Here is a 13,019-nt window from a genome sequence, read left to right on the forward strand (position 1 = left end):
ACTCAATGCTATATTTGGCAACTTCTCTTCTGCAGAATCACTGTGTACATTGAGCATTATAATTTATCATATGTACAGGAGACTGAAAACAATCTCAGCTCATCGTGTTTGAAAGGTGGCATATAGATAAATAAATAAATAAATAAATAAATAAATAAATAAATAAATAAATAAATAAATAAATATTTTAAAAAGATGACAACACAGATATTCCAAGATATCCCACCATTTAATAACCAGAAAGAATGTGTTACAATGGTACAATGCAGCATTTAAATTCAAACTTGGAAAATGCTTTCAAACATGTATCAGTTAGGATCATTTTACAAAACTTGCCAAAGGCTAGTAACAGAAATCAACTAATTGATATTTGCAAAAATAAATACATCTGCTGAAAATAAACAAATTAAGACCTTTTTAAAGAAAAGAAAAAGACAGTAGGTAATAAAAGTGCAAGTGCTATCTACAGTCACTGCTTCTGGGCTGTGTGTACAATCCACTTTTACACAGTCTGCAAATCTGCAAGAGGGAACAAGATGCCATTTCTATGGACTTGCATTCTGCATCATCACCAAGTGGCCTAGACTTTGGCAAGTGGAAAGAACTCCCTTGTGTTACTGTTTACACCACTATGCATTAGGTACTTTTGGTTAAATACAATGTGTTCAAATTCATTTCAGTTTGTGTGTAGTTTTTAAATAAGATAAACATGATCTTATCTTTTCCTTTTAATAAAAAATAATATCCCCAGAGGTATGAATCTGTTGCAACATTTCCCTTAATTTCCTAAAACATTTAGTTATTTTATTCTACTTTTAAATTCTAAAGCTCTTGAAGCTAAAAAACAAAAAACAAAAAAAGGGGGGGGCATGCCTAGGCTTTAAAGGAAGCTGCATGAAAGTAAACTATCTCCTGGATTATTTTCTTTTTTTCTCTTCTGGTCCAGAAACACAAGAATTATAATTTAAATGCCACAACCATGGAGAAACTAAAAAATGAAATAGCATTCAGTTAAAACAAAGTACCTTCACTACATAAGAAACTCATTTTAATTTTAATTTCTATTCCTTCCCTGAAATTTATAGCACTTAAAAAAGTATTTACTCTGCCCCTGACTTTTCCACATTTTGTTGTGGTACAACCTGGAACTGAAGTGTTTAACTGGCACTTTTACCACTTGTTATACACAAGATACTCAACATGACAAAGGTATAGAATATTTTCACTGTGGTTACAAAAGTTGAATAACCCAAACAGGCACCTCTCGATTGCATTAGAATTCATCCGCATGTCTTTGAAATCCCCAAATAAGCTCTGGTGCCATTCAGAAGCTACATCAGTAGTTGGATGGAGTCCACCTCAGTGTACTCACTGCGTTGTGAAGTCTCAGATTAAAGAGGCCTGTATCTGGAAGGTCTCAGAGTTGGACACTGTGTCCAATCAAAAAGCATCATGAAGACGAAGAAGTTATCAAAACCAGTCTGAGATAAAGTTGTACAGAAGCAACGCTTCAGGGTTTCATTGCAAAAAAAGTATCTCAAGACGATAAGCATCCCTCACCATGCCGGTTCTTATCAAGTGGTAACATAATAGGATCAACCTTAAGGTTGCCATAAGTCAGAAACAACTTGAAGGGACACAACAACAACAAACGAACAATGCCAATTGAATCAATTTCAGTTCCAAGTTGAAAGCACAACATTTTTTAGAAAAGTGAAAAGGAGGCGAATACATGTGCAAGACAATATATCTTTAATACACAACGTTTTGTAGATATCACTAGTTTTGGCACTGATTTCAGACCATTAAAACCATTTCCATCTATGCCAACAGCTGACTTGTGCAACAAGGATTGGTGATATCAGCAAAGTACCATCTGCCATTGCTTTAGCAATTCCAATTTGTGCAATGAAGAGAAGTGGAAGCCAAGAGAATGGTAGAGCAACATCTTAGGAACTTATCACACGGTAGACTTTGCCCCACCACCTAGAGCCCTATTATCCATTCTTTACAATTCAGTCAGATTTCTTGTGCACACTTTTGTTATAAGACACTGACACTATCTTACAGGCAACAGTGCATGAACAGATACACTGGAGATAGTACTTGCCATGCTGCAGCTAGAAGACAGCTGCACATATTAGTCTATCTAGTCAACATAACCATACTGACTAGCTTGTTTGTCCAGACTTTTCAGAATTACCCAACTGCTAGCTACAACTGGGGTGAATATTACGATGGAGATGAGGGCACTATGCTAGGAAAATCAGTCTGTGAAAATTTGTCTCATAATTATAAACATGAATGTTAAACTATCAAAGGAAAATAAAATAAATCTTGTAAACATAGATTCTTCCCTCATTAAGACAAAGGTGACTCGGAAACTTATAAAACACCAATGAAGTACTTGGAGAGCATATAAAACTTATCCATATATTACTATATATACAAAACTATGTCGGGGTATCAAACACTTGCCAACGGACTCCAGAAAGAGCATACAAAAGCCTTCTATACGATTCATCAGGTGTTTAGTAAACCAGAATGGACATTAAGTCAATTTAAGGGGTTACAAGTTAGTACTATGACTGGGTTCATTACAAGGTCTGATTTAGGACCTTAAAAGATGCCTGGTCCCATGACTGTTGTATTCCAAAAATGACAATTCCAAATATGTTTAATGGATTCACTACTTGATTAGAATACCTAATTTGTACAACTAGAACAGCCTATTCCCATGCAAACTATATAAACCAATGTCAAATCTGAGGAGGAGAAATCCCTTCTCTAGATTAAATCAAGGCAGAATCCAAGAAAGCTCAGACCTTTTACATATCAGGGCACATTAGGGGGGGAAATCACATTATGTAAAACGTTACTCGATAAAATGGCTTCTAACAGGACTCTACCATATATATTTATTGATTAATTCCACTGAGTTTAGCAAGGCTTACTCACAGCTAAGCATGTACAGAACTGTGGCCAAAGGTAGGAAATTGGCTCATGCCACAGTGAGCTAGTCACTAACATGCTTTTCCAGCCAAAATGAGCTTTGTATGCCGAGTCAAAACAGGACTTGTGGAGGTGCATTCCCCCCACCCACCTTGAATTTTATATATTGCTATACAGAAGGGGCCAAGAATAAATGTTTGTTGGAGCAAAAGAACGAAGCTCTGCCCCAAAACCAATCCCATCATGCACACTGTGAATGAGTTAGAGGACAGAACTGTGATGCAAGATGCAATATCCAAACACAAGTTCCACTGAAAGTGGTATAGTCTGCCGGTGGGGTCATGGTTGTTGCAAATTCCTGCAATGGCAAGGATGTGGCTTAGATGACTCTTAGGGTAATTCCCACAGTATGAACTCCAGAAGTCCCTGACAGCACAGAAAACAAGCTTGCTCCCTCCTCAATGTGACACCTCTTCAAATACTTAAACAAGTCAGTCATATCACCTCTTAACCTTCTTTTCTCCAGGCTGAACATTCCCACTTCCCTAAGTCTCTCCTCATAGGGCATGGTTTCCAGATCCTTCACCATTTTAGTGGACCTCCTCTGGAGACGCTCCAGTTTCTCAACATCCTTTTGGGATTGTTGGTGCCCAGAATTGGACACAATATTCCAGGTGAGGCCCACCTAACTAGGCACTGGGGCATTCTGCCTCCTTCCCCTCCATTACGTTCAAAGGAAGAGGGAAAGGATTTTTTTTTGGCCAACAGGAACCTTGTTGCTGTTATCCGGGTTGGCATCTTCACTGACCCTTGACTGTCTGTAGTGTGAAGCAAGTACAGCAGGCTCTTTTGTTCCACGTACAAAAGTCAGCCAATCTGGCCAGTGAATCTTCAGCCAACAGCAGTGAAGCTCTTTCCACTACATCTGAAAGCAAAACGCAAGCATAGGGGTGAGGGGCAGGCTGCTATATGGTTCACATATTTGTGAACCATACAGCAACACCTTGCCATGCTAATTGGCCCCATCATCTGTCCCCTGATACAGGTGCCTCATTCTACCAAACAGTAGGGCCAATCTTCATGGCAGGAATGGTAGCTGTGGAAGGTCAGGTGGCTGTGTTAGCCTTCCAGGAGATCTTGAACGGCTGCACCTCCCAACACACCCGCTCTTGCAAAACAGATAATAATTAAATATATAAATATATATATATATATTTTTTTAAAATGCTCCCAAACACACTCAGGAGGGGGGTCTTTCTGTGCCATTTTAGGAGAGGCTTTTGTTGACAACAGGAAATCTGCAGAACACACTTCCTGTTCACTTTTTTTTAATGGTCTCTTCTGAGCCTAACTTAGTGGGGAAGAGGGAATGTGGTGTCTCCCACACACTCTGAGGGCATTTTGGGGCTTTCCCACCATGTCCCTAGGGGACTGTGTAATAAAGGAATCCCCTTTCATTATAAAAATATTGAAGAGTTTGGAGAGGTATAACATCAGCTATCATGAAAAATGTGGAATGTAATGTGGATTTCTTTTGCTGCCTCTACCCCACAAAGAGGGAAGCTCTGAGCAGAAAATCAAACCTCACAGAAATGTAACACAGCACTGCTGGCCTTCATGCAATTTGATTTACCACTGCAAGAAGCAGACTGCATGCATTAGATTGATACTAAACCAAAACAGATCTGTAATGAAGCTCAGTGCATCTACCAAAATTTTCAAGGTGACATGCCAAAACTGAGGCTGTCCTAATTGAACTTCCAGCTGCACCTGAACTCAAATTCTGGTGCCAAAGAAATCACTCAAGTCAATCCTAGAAAAGAGAGGATGGTAAAATTTTGCTTCTCAATGTTTCATTAAGTCTAGTGCTTCTAGAGCTAATCCTTCTAAATCTACAAATTCAACATTTAACACTTAAAATAAGTCACATTTTTGACGAGATGTATGGCCATGCTATGATAAACACAGAACAAGAGTACTGAACCACTATGGTCAACACCACAGAGACCAAAAGAATCAAAAAAAGAAAGGCTTGTTACTAGATGCTTTGTTGCATCTCACCTAAACTACCTCTACAAAGCAATTTTTGGCAATGTATGTATCAGTTAAAATCTTTTTTTTTAAGCCAAATAAGATTTAACGTAATAGGACCAAGAAGTTAAAACGGTATATCTAAAGCTGGCTTTCAAAGCACAGCTTGACTTGGTGCATCTGTAACAACTACTTTCAAAAAGCAGTAGAAATGCATGATTTCACTTCCAGGTTACTGGCAGGAACTAAAAGCCCAATCCAGCTAAGTCAACAGGTGACTGCTACCAAGTTGTAAGGCATGAAATGGGGGGTTAAGACAAACTGATGGATGATGGTCTCCAAGTGGATATTAGCAGAGCTTGGAAAAAATGCTACTTTTAGACTGTCACTTCCACAGTTCTTCAGGCAGCATGGGCAGTGGACAGGCTGGTTGGCTGAGCATTGGGAATCATAGTACAAAACAGTAACTTTTCCAAGCTCTGCTAAATGGGGTCCTCATGTTCAGAGGCTCAAAACAGATAGAAACAAACAAGGTTTCCCAGAAGCAGGCAAATGGTCCTCATTGGAAGCAACACTCCAGACCAGATGGATTTGGGGCCCAATCCTGCCTGGCTCTTCCTATGTTCTTAGGATTGTCATATTTATATAGATTCAATGATTACACTGTTAAGGCTAGAACATGCCACTCATTCACTTTATGGCTGAATCCATGAAGACACAATGGACTAAAAAGCTGTTTAAACTACTGAGCATTAAGTCAGTCATACAACAAGTCTATTACAGGAGGGATCTTCATTTCCAGGAAGTGCTTTCCAACACACCACTGCACTTTAGTGTTTTCCTTGTATCACAACACACACTCTTCTTACAAAAAGGTCCCCCAGGAAAAAGCAATGTAGCATTCTGAAATCAGCTGGGAGCCAGACTACTGTCCCCATCAGCGGCACAGACTATGAGCTTCCACCCAACATCATTTAACAGACTTTTCCCTTAACTGAGAAAAAAAGTCTCTTGAAGAAATCGCCTTTAGCGTTCAGAATTCTCTCCTTGCTCTCGTAAGCTTTTCTTAAGAGCTTTATGTCAGCTGATGCAAACAGCATGAGAGACCATATGTCTTGTGTCTCCAGCTACAATCACTGCCTGCGCAGCTGTCATCACCTTCTTCCTGGGTGCTATGTCAGTTTCTTCATCCTCCGGTTCTGCTTGTCGATGTTCATTGTGGCTCGATCTGCGGAAGAGGTGATGGCATCAAGGGCCTCATCTTGCCTTTCCAGTTCTGTCTCTGTTTCCAAAGCCAGGCTCTTGAGCCGCCGAAGAATCTGCAAAGAGAAAGCCCTGAGATCAGTTTATCAAAACCCAAGGGATTAAGAAGCCTTATCAGCCATTTAGAACAAACCACTGCACTTTGCGGTGTACTCCCTGCCAAATCTTTCCAATTCCTTCCTTCCCAGTAAAGAATAAAAAGCAAGGAGGCCACTGTTGGCAGACACCAACCTGCATCTTTGGCAGCCTTGTACTGATCTTTCAAAAGTTAACTTTTTCATGTTGAAGACTGACAATGAATAAATATGTTACCAGAGTTTGCAGGGAAACATTTCTTCTGGAAGCATGGATGGACAGGAGCATAGGCAATTGCCTTAAAACAAGGCACACCATTGGTCCACTCAGCCCCATTATTATTGTTGTTGTTGTTGTTGTTGTTGTTGTTATAATTATATATATATCGCTAGTTCTCTCCCATCCAAGGACTAACAGCTTAGCTTCCAAGTTGAAATAAGACTGGGATATTCAACAGGGTTGGGATAGAAACGTTTTTAAAAAATCCAAACCCATTTTGTTATTGCTTTGGTTTAAACCGCTTTGTTTGTCTGTTTGTTTAAACCATGTTTTTTGTTTGTTCATTTTTTGCATTAATGTGTAGGGCAACACCTATATAGGACTAAATCAGAAAATTAAATAGCAAAATACAGTCCAGATGTTATGGCCACTAACTTAAATAATAATTGTTCTTTTAAAAGTGCTCTTTTAAAGCAAGCTATTTTGGTTGAACTTAAGCTAATTGAAGGATTTGTTTCTGAATGGCATTTCTTGCCCTACAAAATAAAGCGATTAAAAAGAAGCCACTGACACCGGGAACTGATCTAACAATGAACAACTGCCAATAAACCATTACAGTTAAAATGTTCAAACAATCATTGCTGTTCCAGTAAGAGGGTTGGAAAATAGTAATAATAGCCAATTTTTTGTTAATAAAAGAATAATCAATTTCAATAAAACAGGAGGGTTTTTTAAAGTAATTTGGTTCAAACCAAAATTTAAATTATGGTATTCAGAGAATTATGATGGTGTGCATGTAATGGAAAACATGGGGGGCTGAGTGTGGCTTTGGCGCTACCCGCTTTTGGCTTTGGCTGTTGGCATTTGATCCCTGGATGGTAACCTACATGCAGACCCTGGCATGAAAAAAGATAGAATAATAGAATCATAGAATAATAGAGTTGGAAGAGACCGCAAGGGCCATCCAGTCCAACCCCCTGCCATGCAGGAAATCCAAATCAAAGCATCCCCAACAGATGGCCATGTATACAGGACATTTATATGTACACATATAAACTGCCCCATTGCTCCTTCTGTCTATTCAGACTCTATTTCAACCTGAACAGAATGCATTTATAATTTATAATTATAATTATAGTGCCATCCTATCCACATTTATTTAGAGATATGTCCTGCTGGATTCTGTGGGGCTTAATTCTAGGTAAGTAGTGATTGGAAAGTCAGTCACTAAAATTTCAGGATGCTGATTTAGGTCCAAAACACACTGCAGAAAAAGTCCAGATTGAGATCACTTTAACTGCCCTGGCTCAGTGCTAGGGAACCCTGGGAATTGTAGTTTATTTTGGCAACAGAGCTCTCTGACAGAGAAGTCTAAATTGCTCACAGAACTACAGTTCCCAGAATTCCCTAGCATTGAGTCAGAACAGTTAAAGCTTTCTGAAACGGGATTATTTCTGCAGTGTGTTTTGGACCTCAGTATCACCCTTCTATGTTGTTCTTTTTATTATTGTATTGCAAATATATTATATTTTATGTTGTTTTTAATTCTCTATTTAAAAGTGTATTCCTTTACATTGTATTGTATTTTATCTATTCTATTTTGTTCCTCCTTCTTTGGTCATTGACTAAAACAAATACAAGGTACTAGCCTTTGTCCTGCCAAACTGCCTTCTCTGGCAGTAAGGGCACATGAGGCACAGGCAAAAGGAGGACAAGAAGAGCTGAGCTGGATGGGCATGCTTCATCTTAGAACCGCCTGGAAATCTGACTGGGACTCTGAGGGCAGGCCAAACTTGGAAGCAGGAAGGAGGGGAGAGATGGAGAGGGATGGCTATTTTGGTGAAGCAAAGCGATGACAAGATGTCTAGTCCCTGATGCTTGCTCAAAGATTCAGTGTCCTATTTGCCAAGTTCTATTTGGATGGAGAATCAAGGGATTACGAGTCAAAAATCAAAATCCCCATTTCCCCGAACAACACGATAGCATGCGTTAGGGGAGCTGGCTCCTCAAAATCTGATCATTTATCATTAATCAAAGAATCTCTGTTATCCTAGCCAGCTAACTGGATTCACCAAGTGTCCCCATTTAGCTCCAAAGCAATGTGCTCAAGCTGAAAAATAAATTCTCACAAAGACAACATTATGCATTTTCCCTCAAAAGTCAGTCCCATAATGTTCAGTGGAGCTCACTGCTAAATGAGCTGCCACACAAGAGGACTTGCAGCCTCATCTAGCCAGATATTTACTTCTTGTCCCAACCACCTTCTCTGTTCCTGGCCAGTTCTTTCATGATCTGCTCTATTACATTAAATTCTGCAATCCAGATGTTGTTGAACTCCTCCTCTCTCCTCTCTTCAACATTCGCTATGCTGGCTAGGACTGCTGGGGCTTGCAGTTTAACAATATGTGAAGGGCTGCATAATTTCCACATCTGTTGTAGTAGATCATCCATTACACGACTCAACACACTGGATTAGCCAGTAAAGCCTCTCTTTCATGCACATTCACACATGAAAAAGGAAGGCCCAGAGGGGCGGGGGGAAGGCCCTTGTGGCCACCTCCCCAGCTTGGGAAAAGCACGACAGCAGTGATTCCCAAACTCTGGCCTTCCAAGTGTTTTGGACTTTAGCTCCCATAATCCCAGGCCAAGATGGCTGAGGGTTCTGGGAGCTCAAGTCCAAAATACCTGGAGGGCCAGTTTGGGAATCACTGAGCCATAGGATGCCCAGGACTGACAGGATGGCAAAGAAAGGGTGGCAAGGGTAGGGTGAAGAAAACATTAGCTGGCACAAAAGATACAGCCACAGGGCATTTTCCGAGCCACCCTTCCCACAGTGGCTTCACTGTGATGGCCCCCTCCCTTCCAAAGCCAAGCATTCAGGCTCAGTACCAGCTGCTTCCTCCTCCCATTGCCATTGCTTGCGTGAGTAGGGAGACTGTCAAACCGCTTACGGAACTGTCTGTTCCATGTGTGGTTTGTCATAATAGGATCTTGGCTCATGTTAACAGGTCCACCAGGGATCGCAGGTTGGAGCAGAGGAAAGAACAGAGGTGCGCCGCTCCCACGTCTCTATGGTCTACCGATGAGACAGCAGCAGTTCTTTGGCAGAGAAAGGCTTAACAGTACGGAAACAAGAGCACACTGGGTTTACGTTGCCAAACCAAATCTAGCAAACAAGAGCACTCCCCCTTTCTTCCACCACAGGCCTTAAGCTAATATTATCCCATCTCCTCCCACCTTCACTGACATTATGTCAGCCCTGGGTAATTGGTAGACAACCACAGAAACTCAATAGGGGTCCCTTCCCTAAACCTATAGATGAGCTAACTGAATGCCACCAACACAACCCCAGAATACTGAGCTCTCAATGAAAATGTCAAGTCTAAGCCGACATCTTGGTGAAGCCAAATGACTCTCCAGATCCAACGAGACAGACATTGACTGAACGCAGTTTTAAGAAATGCAGTCTAGCAGCTCCTCCAGAGTTTATCAAGTCATCTCAGAGAAGAGCAATATTTATGGACTAGCTTTCCTTTGAGGAAAAAATGAGTCCTTTCCTTCATTCTGTGGATTAAACTGAGCTCTTGGGATGACTTCATGCGCAGTTACCAGAATGCAATTCAGTTCTGTACTCTTACTATCTGTACAACAATGGGACCAGTGCCAAGGTACTGTTAAGAAGTGTCAACATGTAAAGTGGGGCTCTTGCCACAATTGCTCAATCGACAGCTGCGCATGTGGACGCTAAAACAAGGCAAGAAGGGATAGCACCACTCAGCACTCACCCCAAGTGTCCTGTCCAGTTCCTCTCATTTCCTGGCGTCTCATTGCCTCTGGTAAAGTAAAACCCTGACCATGAAGACACTGAACAGGTGTGGAATTGCTCCTTCATAGTCATTCACCTCTGACTAGGGGCAAGCCCTCCCCATCTTTCAGATACTCACACATGTACTCCTGTCCTGCATCCAAAAGAAAACCAAATTACTTCTCTCCCAAGAGATTGAAACAGCTCACTGCCACAGTAATTATAGCAACTAATGGCTACTTAAATGCAAAACCCAGGACTCCAGTATTAGAGTATGGATACTGGATTCTTGAGATCCCTGCTTTTCTTGCCAAGGGATGAGGATGACAATGATTTTGCCTTTGTAATCATACAGTTGTAAAAGGCAAGAGCTGCTTAACAGCTCCTGAACTGGAAGCAGTGTCTTGCTTTTTAAATGGTGACTAAGCCCACCCTATGACTCCTATTGGATTTGATTTTAAAATGAACTCTTCTGCCCGAAACAGAGAAATAACTTGGCTTCCCATGTCACATTAAGCCCAGCCTACCAACATTCTGGGGGTCTACATACCCTAAAGGCATCAAATCCTGTCAGATTCTGGAAGCTAGGCAGGGTCAGCCCTGGTAAGTATTAGGATGGGAGACTGACAATGAATACCAAGTGCTGTAGGCTATATTTCAGAGGAAGGAACTGACAAAACTACCCTTGAGGATTCCCTGCCTAAGAAAATCCTGTGAACTTCATGGGACCATAAGGTGACTTGAAGACACATACACTGCATCCATACCCAACACCACTCCCCTTCTTCATCCCTTTAAAACCCCACATATTTGCTAAGCTTGTAAGACCTCTATGTTAAGAACATGCAACTGATCAAGAACCTCTGGATGCCCACTGTAGTAAGCTAGCTTTGACCTGGCCTGGCCTTGGCATACCTGTTTCATTTCCTGAGCATCAGCCTCTGAGACAACCTGCTCTTGCTTCTGCATTTGGGCCTGTTGGCTACCTCCTGCTCCCCGAGATGAGGAAGGTGTTGATCCAGTGTTCACCATGCTTCCTATTAGTCCTGTTGCTGTGAGGAGGAGAAGACAGGTTGGTACATAAAACTTTTTATTGTGAGGACAAAAAAAACCCCATTTATTCTTCAGTGAGAACCCTTCCCATGCTAACAAAGATATGAGCCTGCTGTTAGAAAAGCCAAGCCTATGCTGAGTACTCCTCCCCATTACCATGTGTGGTGATTTATTTTGCATCCCTATGTCATTTTGCTGAACATTTCCTTTCTCATGCTCACCGTGGCTGGCCAATATAGTCATGGGGTGGGAAGAAAGCTTGGCATGATGGTGACATGATACAAGGCATGTTGTGCCAAACAGTATAAAGAGATTTTGACAACGGACTACTGTTTTCAGTGGCATCACTGTAATACTTGGTACCAGTAGTCGAATCCACTCACAAGACAGCATGTCTTTCGGCAGACTGCTTTATCACTGTGTCACCAAAGAAAAAGAAAAAATGGCCACCAAGTGACACCTGTTGCAGGCTGAATTCCAGCATTCACTTCATGCAGTAGTTAAGGTAACAAGTCAGGAAGCCTGGGGAAGACAAGGTTAAGAGGTGACAGAATAATCATGTTTAGATATCTGAAAGAATGTCACACAGGAGGAGCAAGCTTGTTTTCTGCTGCTCCAGAGTAGGGCATGTAGCAATGGATTCAAACTACAGTACAGGCAAAGGGACTCCATCTAAGCATCAGGAAGAACTTCCTAATGGTAAGAGCTGTTCAACAGTGGAATATGCTGCCTCAGAGAGTGCTGGAGTCTCCTTCTTTGGAGGTTTTTAAACAGAGGCTGGATGGCCATCTGTCAGGACTGTGTGGATTGTGTATTTCTGCATGGAAGAATGGGGTTGGACTGGATGGCCCTTGGAGTCTCTTCCAATTCTATGATCGCATGGATTTTTCCAAATAAAAGTGCTACTGTCACATAGGACAGGATGCGTTAAGAAGAAAAGATGTTCCCTCCAAGAATGTCCAAAAAGACAGCCAAATGGACCACTGTAGGAAAGAAAATGGTGGACTAGATACTGAAAAAGATCTGCCAAGGTGATTATAGCAGCGAATGGCTACTTAAATGGAAAGGCCAGAAGTCTAGAACTGGAGTGTAGCTGTTTTTCCTGCAAAGAGATGGAGAATAACAACTTATTACTTTTGTAATTAGAAGGTTGTAAAAGGCATGACCTGCTTAACAGCTCTAGGATAAAGAAATGACACTTCAACTGGCCAGGGGCAGCCCTTAGCTTCTTTTTAAAAAATATGACTGAGCCCACTCAATGGCTCTTATTGGATTTGGATCCAAAATATGAGCTAGTTGCAGCAAGTTTGGCTTCAACCATCCGTGACAGTAACCCATAGCTGTTTCCTCATGTTATGTATCAAAAGCACTCACATGCTGCCTAGATGCACAGCCATATCTGATGTTCTGAGAAATTAAAATCCAAATGTTTTCCTGCAAAAGAGGGAGAAGGTTTTCCGCTTTAACACCCATGTTACTTTTCAGGCGTGAGACAAAGGCCTCTGAGTAAAGAGACAAGCTTGGCCACTGACCAGCTGCTGAGGAATGGCTTTTTTAGCAGGTGTCAGGTGTGTGTGTGTGGGGGGGGGGGAGCTGTATCTTTTTTTCCCTGATGAGCTCT

The 13,019-nt window shown here is 41.4% G+C and overlaps 1 protein-coding gene across 2 annotated transcripts in view; it reads right to left on the reverse strand.

Annotated features, from left to right (window-relative positions):
• Nucleotides 1-255: 255 nt before the first annotated feature.
• Nucleotides 256-13,019, reverse strand: part of LOC149310134 (synaptosomal-associated protein 47-like) — a 34,112-nt gene continuing 21,348 nt past the window's right edge. For both annotated transcript variants that reach the window (XM_089533769.1, XM_089533768.1), the window contains 2 exons: nt 11,261-11,397; nt 256-6,302 (listed from right to left, as the gene is read on the reverse strand). In XM_089533769.1, the coding sequence (XP_089389895.1) occupies nt 6,156-6,302; nt 11,261-11,397 (284 nt within the window). In that variant the 3' untranslated portion in view covers nt 256-6,155. The remainder of the gene's footprint in view (nt 6,303-11,260; nt 11,398-13,019) is intronic.

The sequence above is a fragment of the Sceloporus occidentalis genome, unplaced genomic scaffold (assembly GCF_023333645.1).
Source record: "Sceloporus occidentalis isolate IW3139 unplaced genomic scaffold, rSceOcc1.0.p SCAF_7, whole genome shotgun sequence".
Lineage (NCBI taxonomy): Eukaryota > Metazoa > Chordata > Lepidosauria > Squamata > Phrynosomatidae > Sceloporus > Sceloporus occidentalis.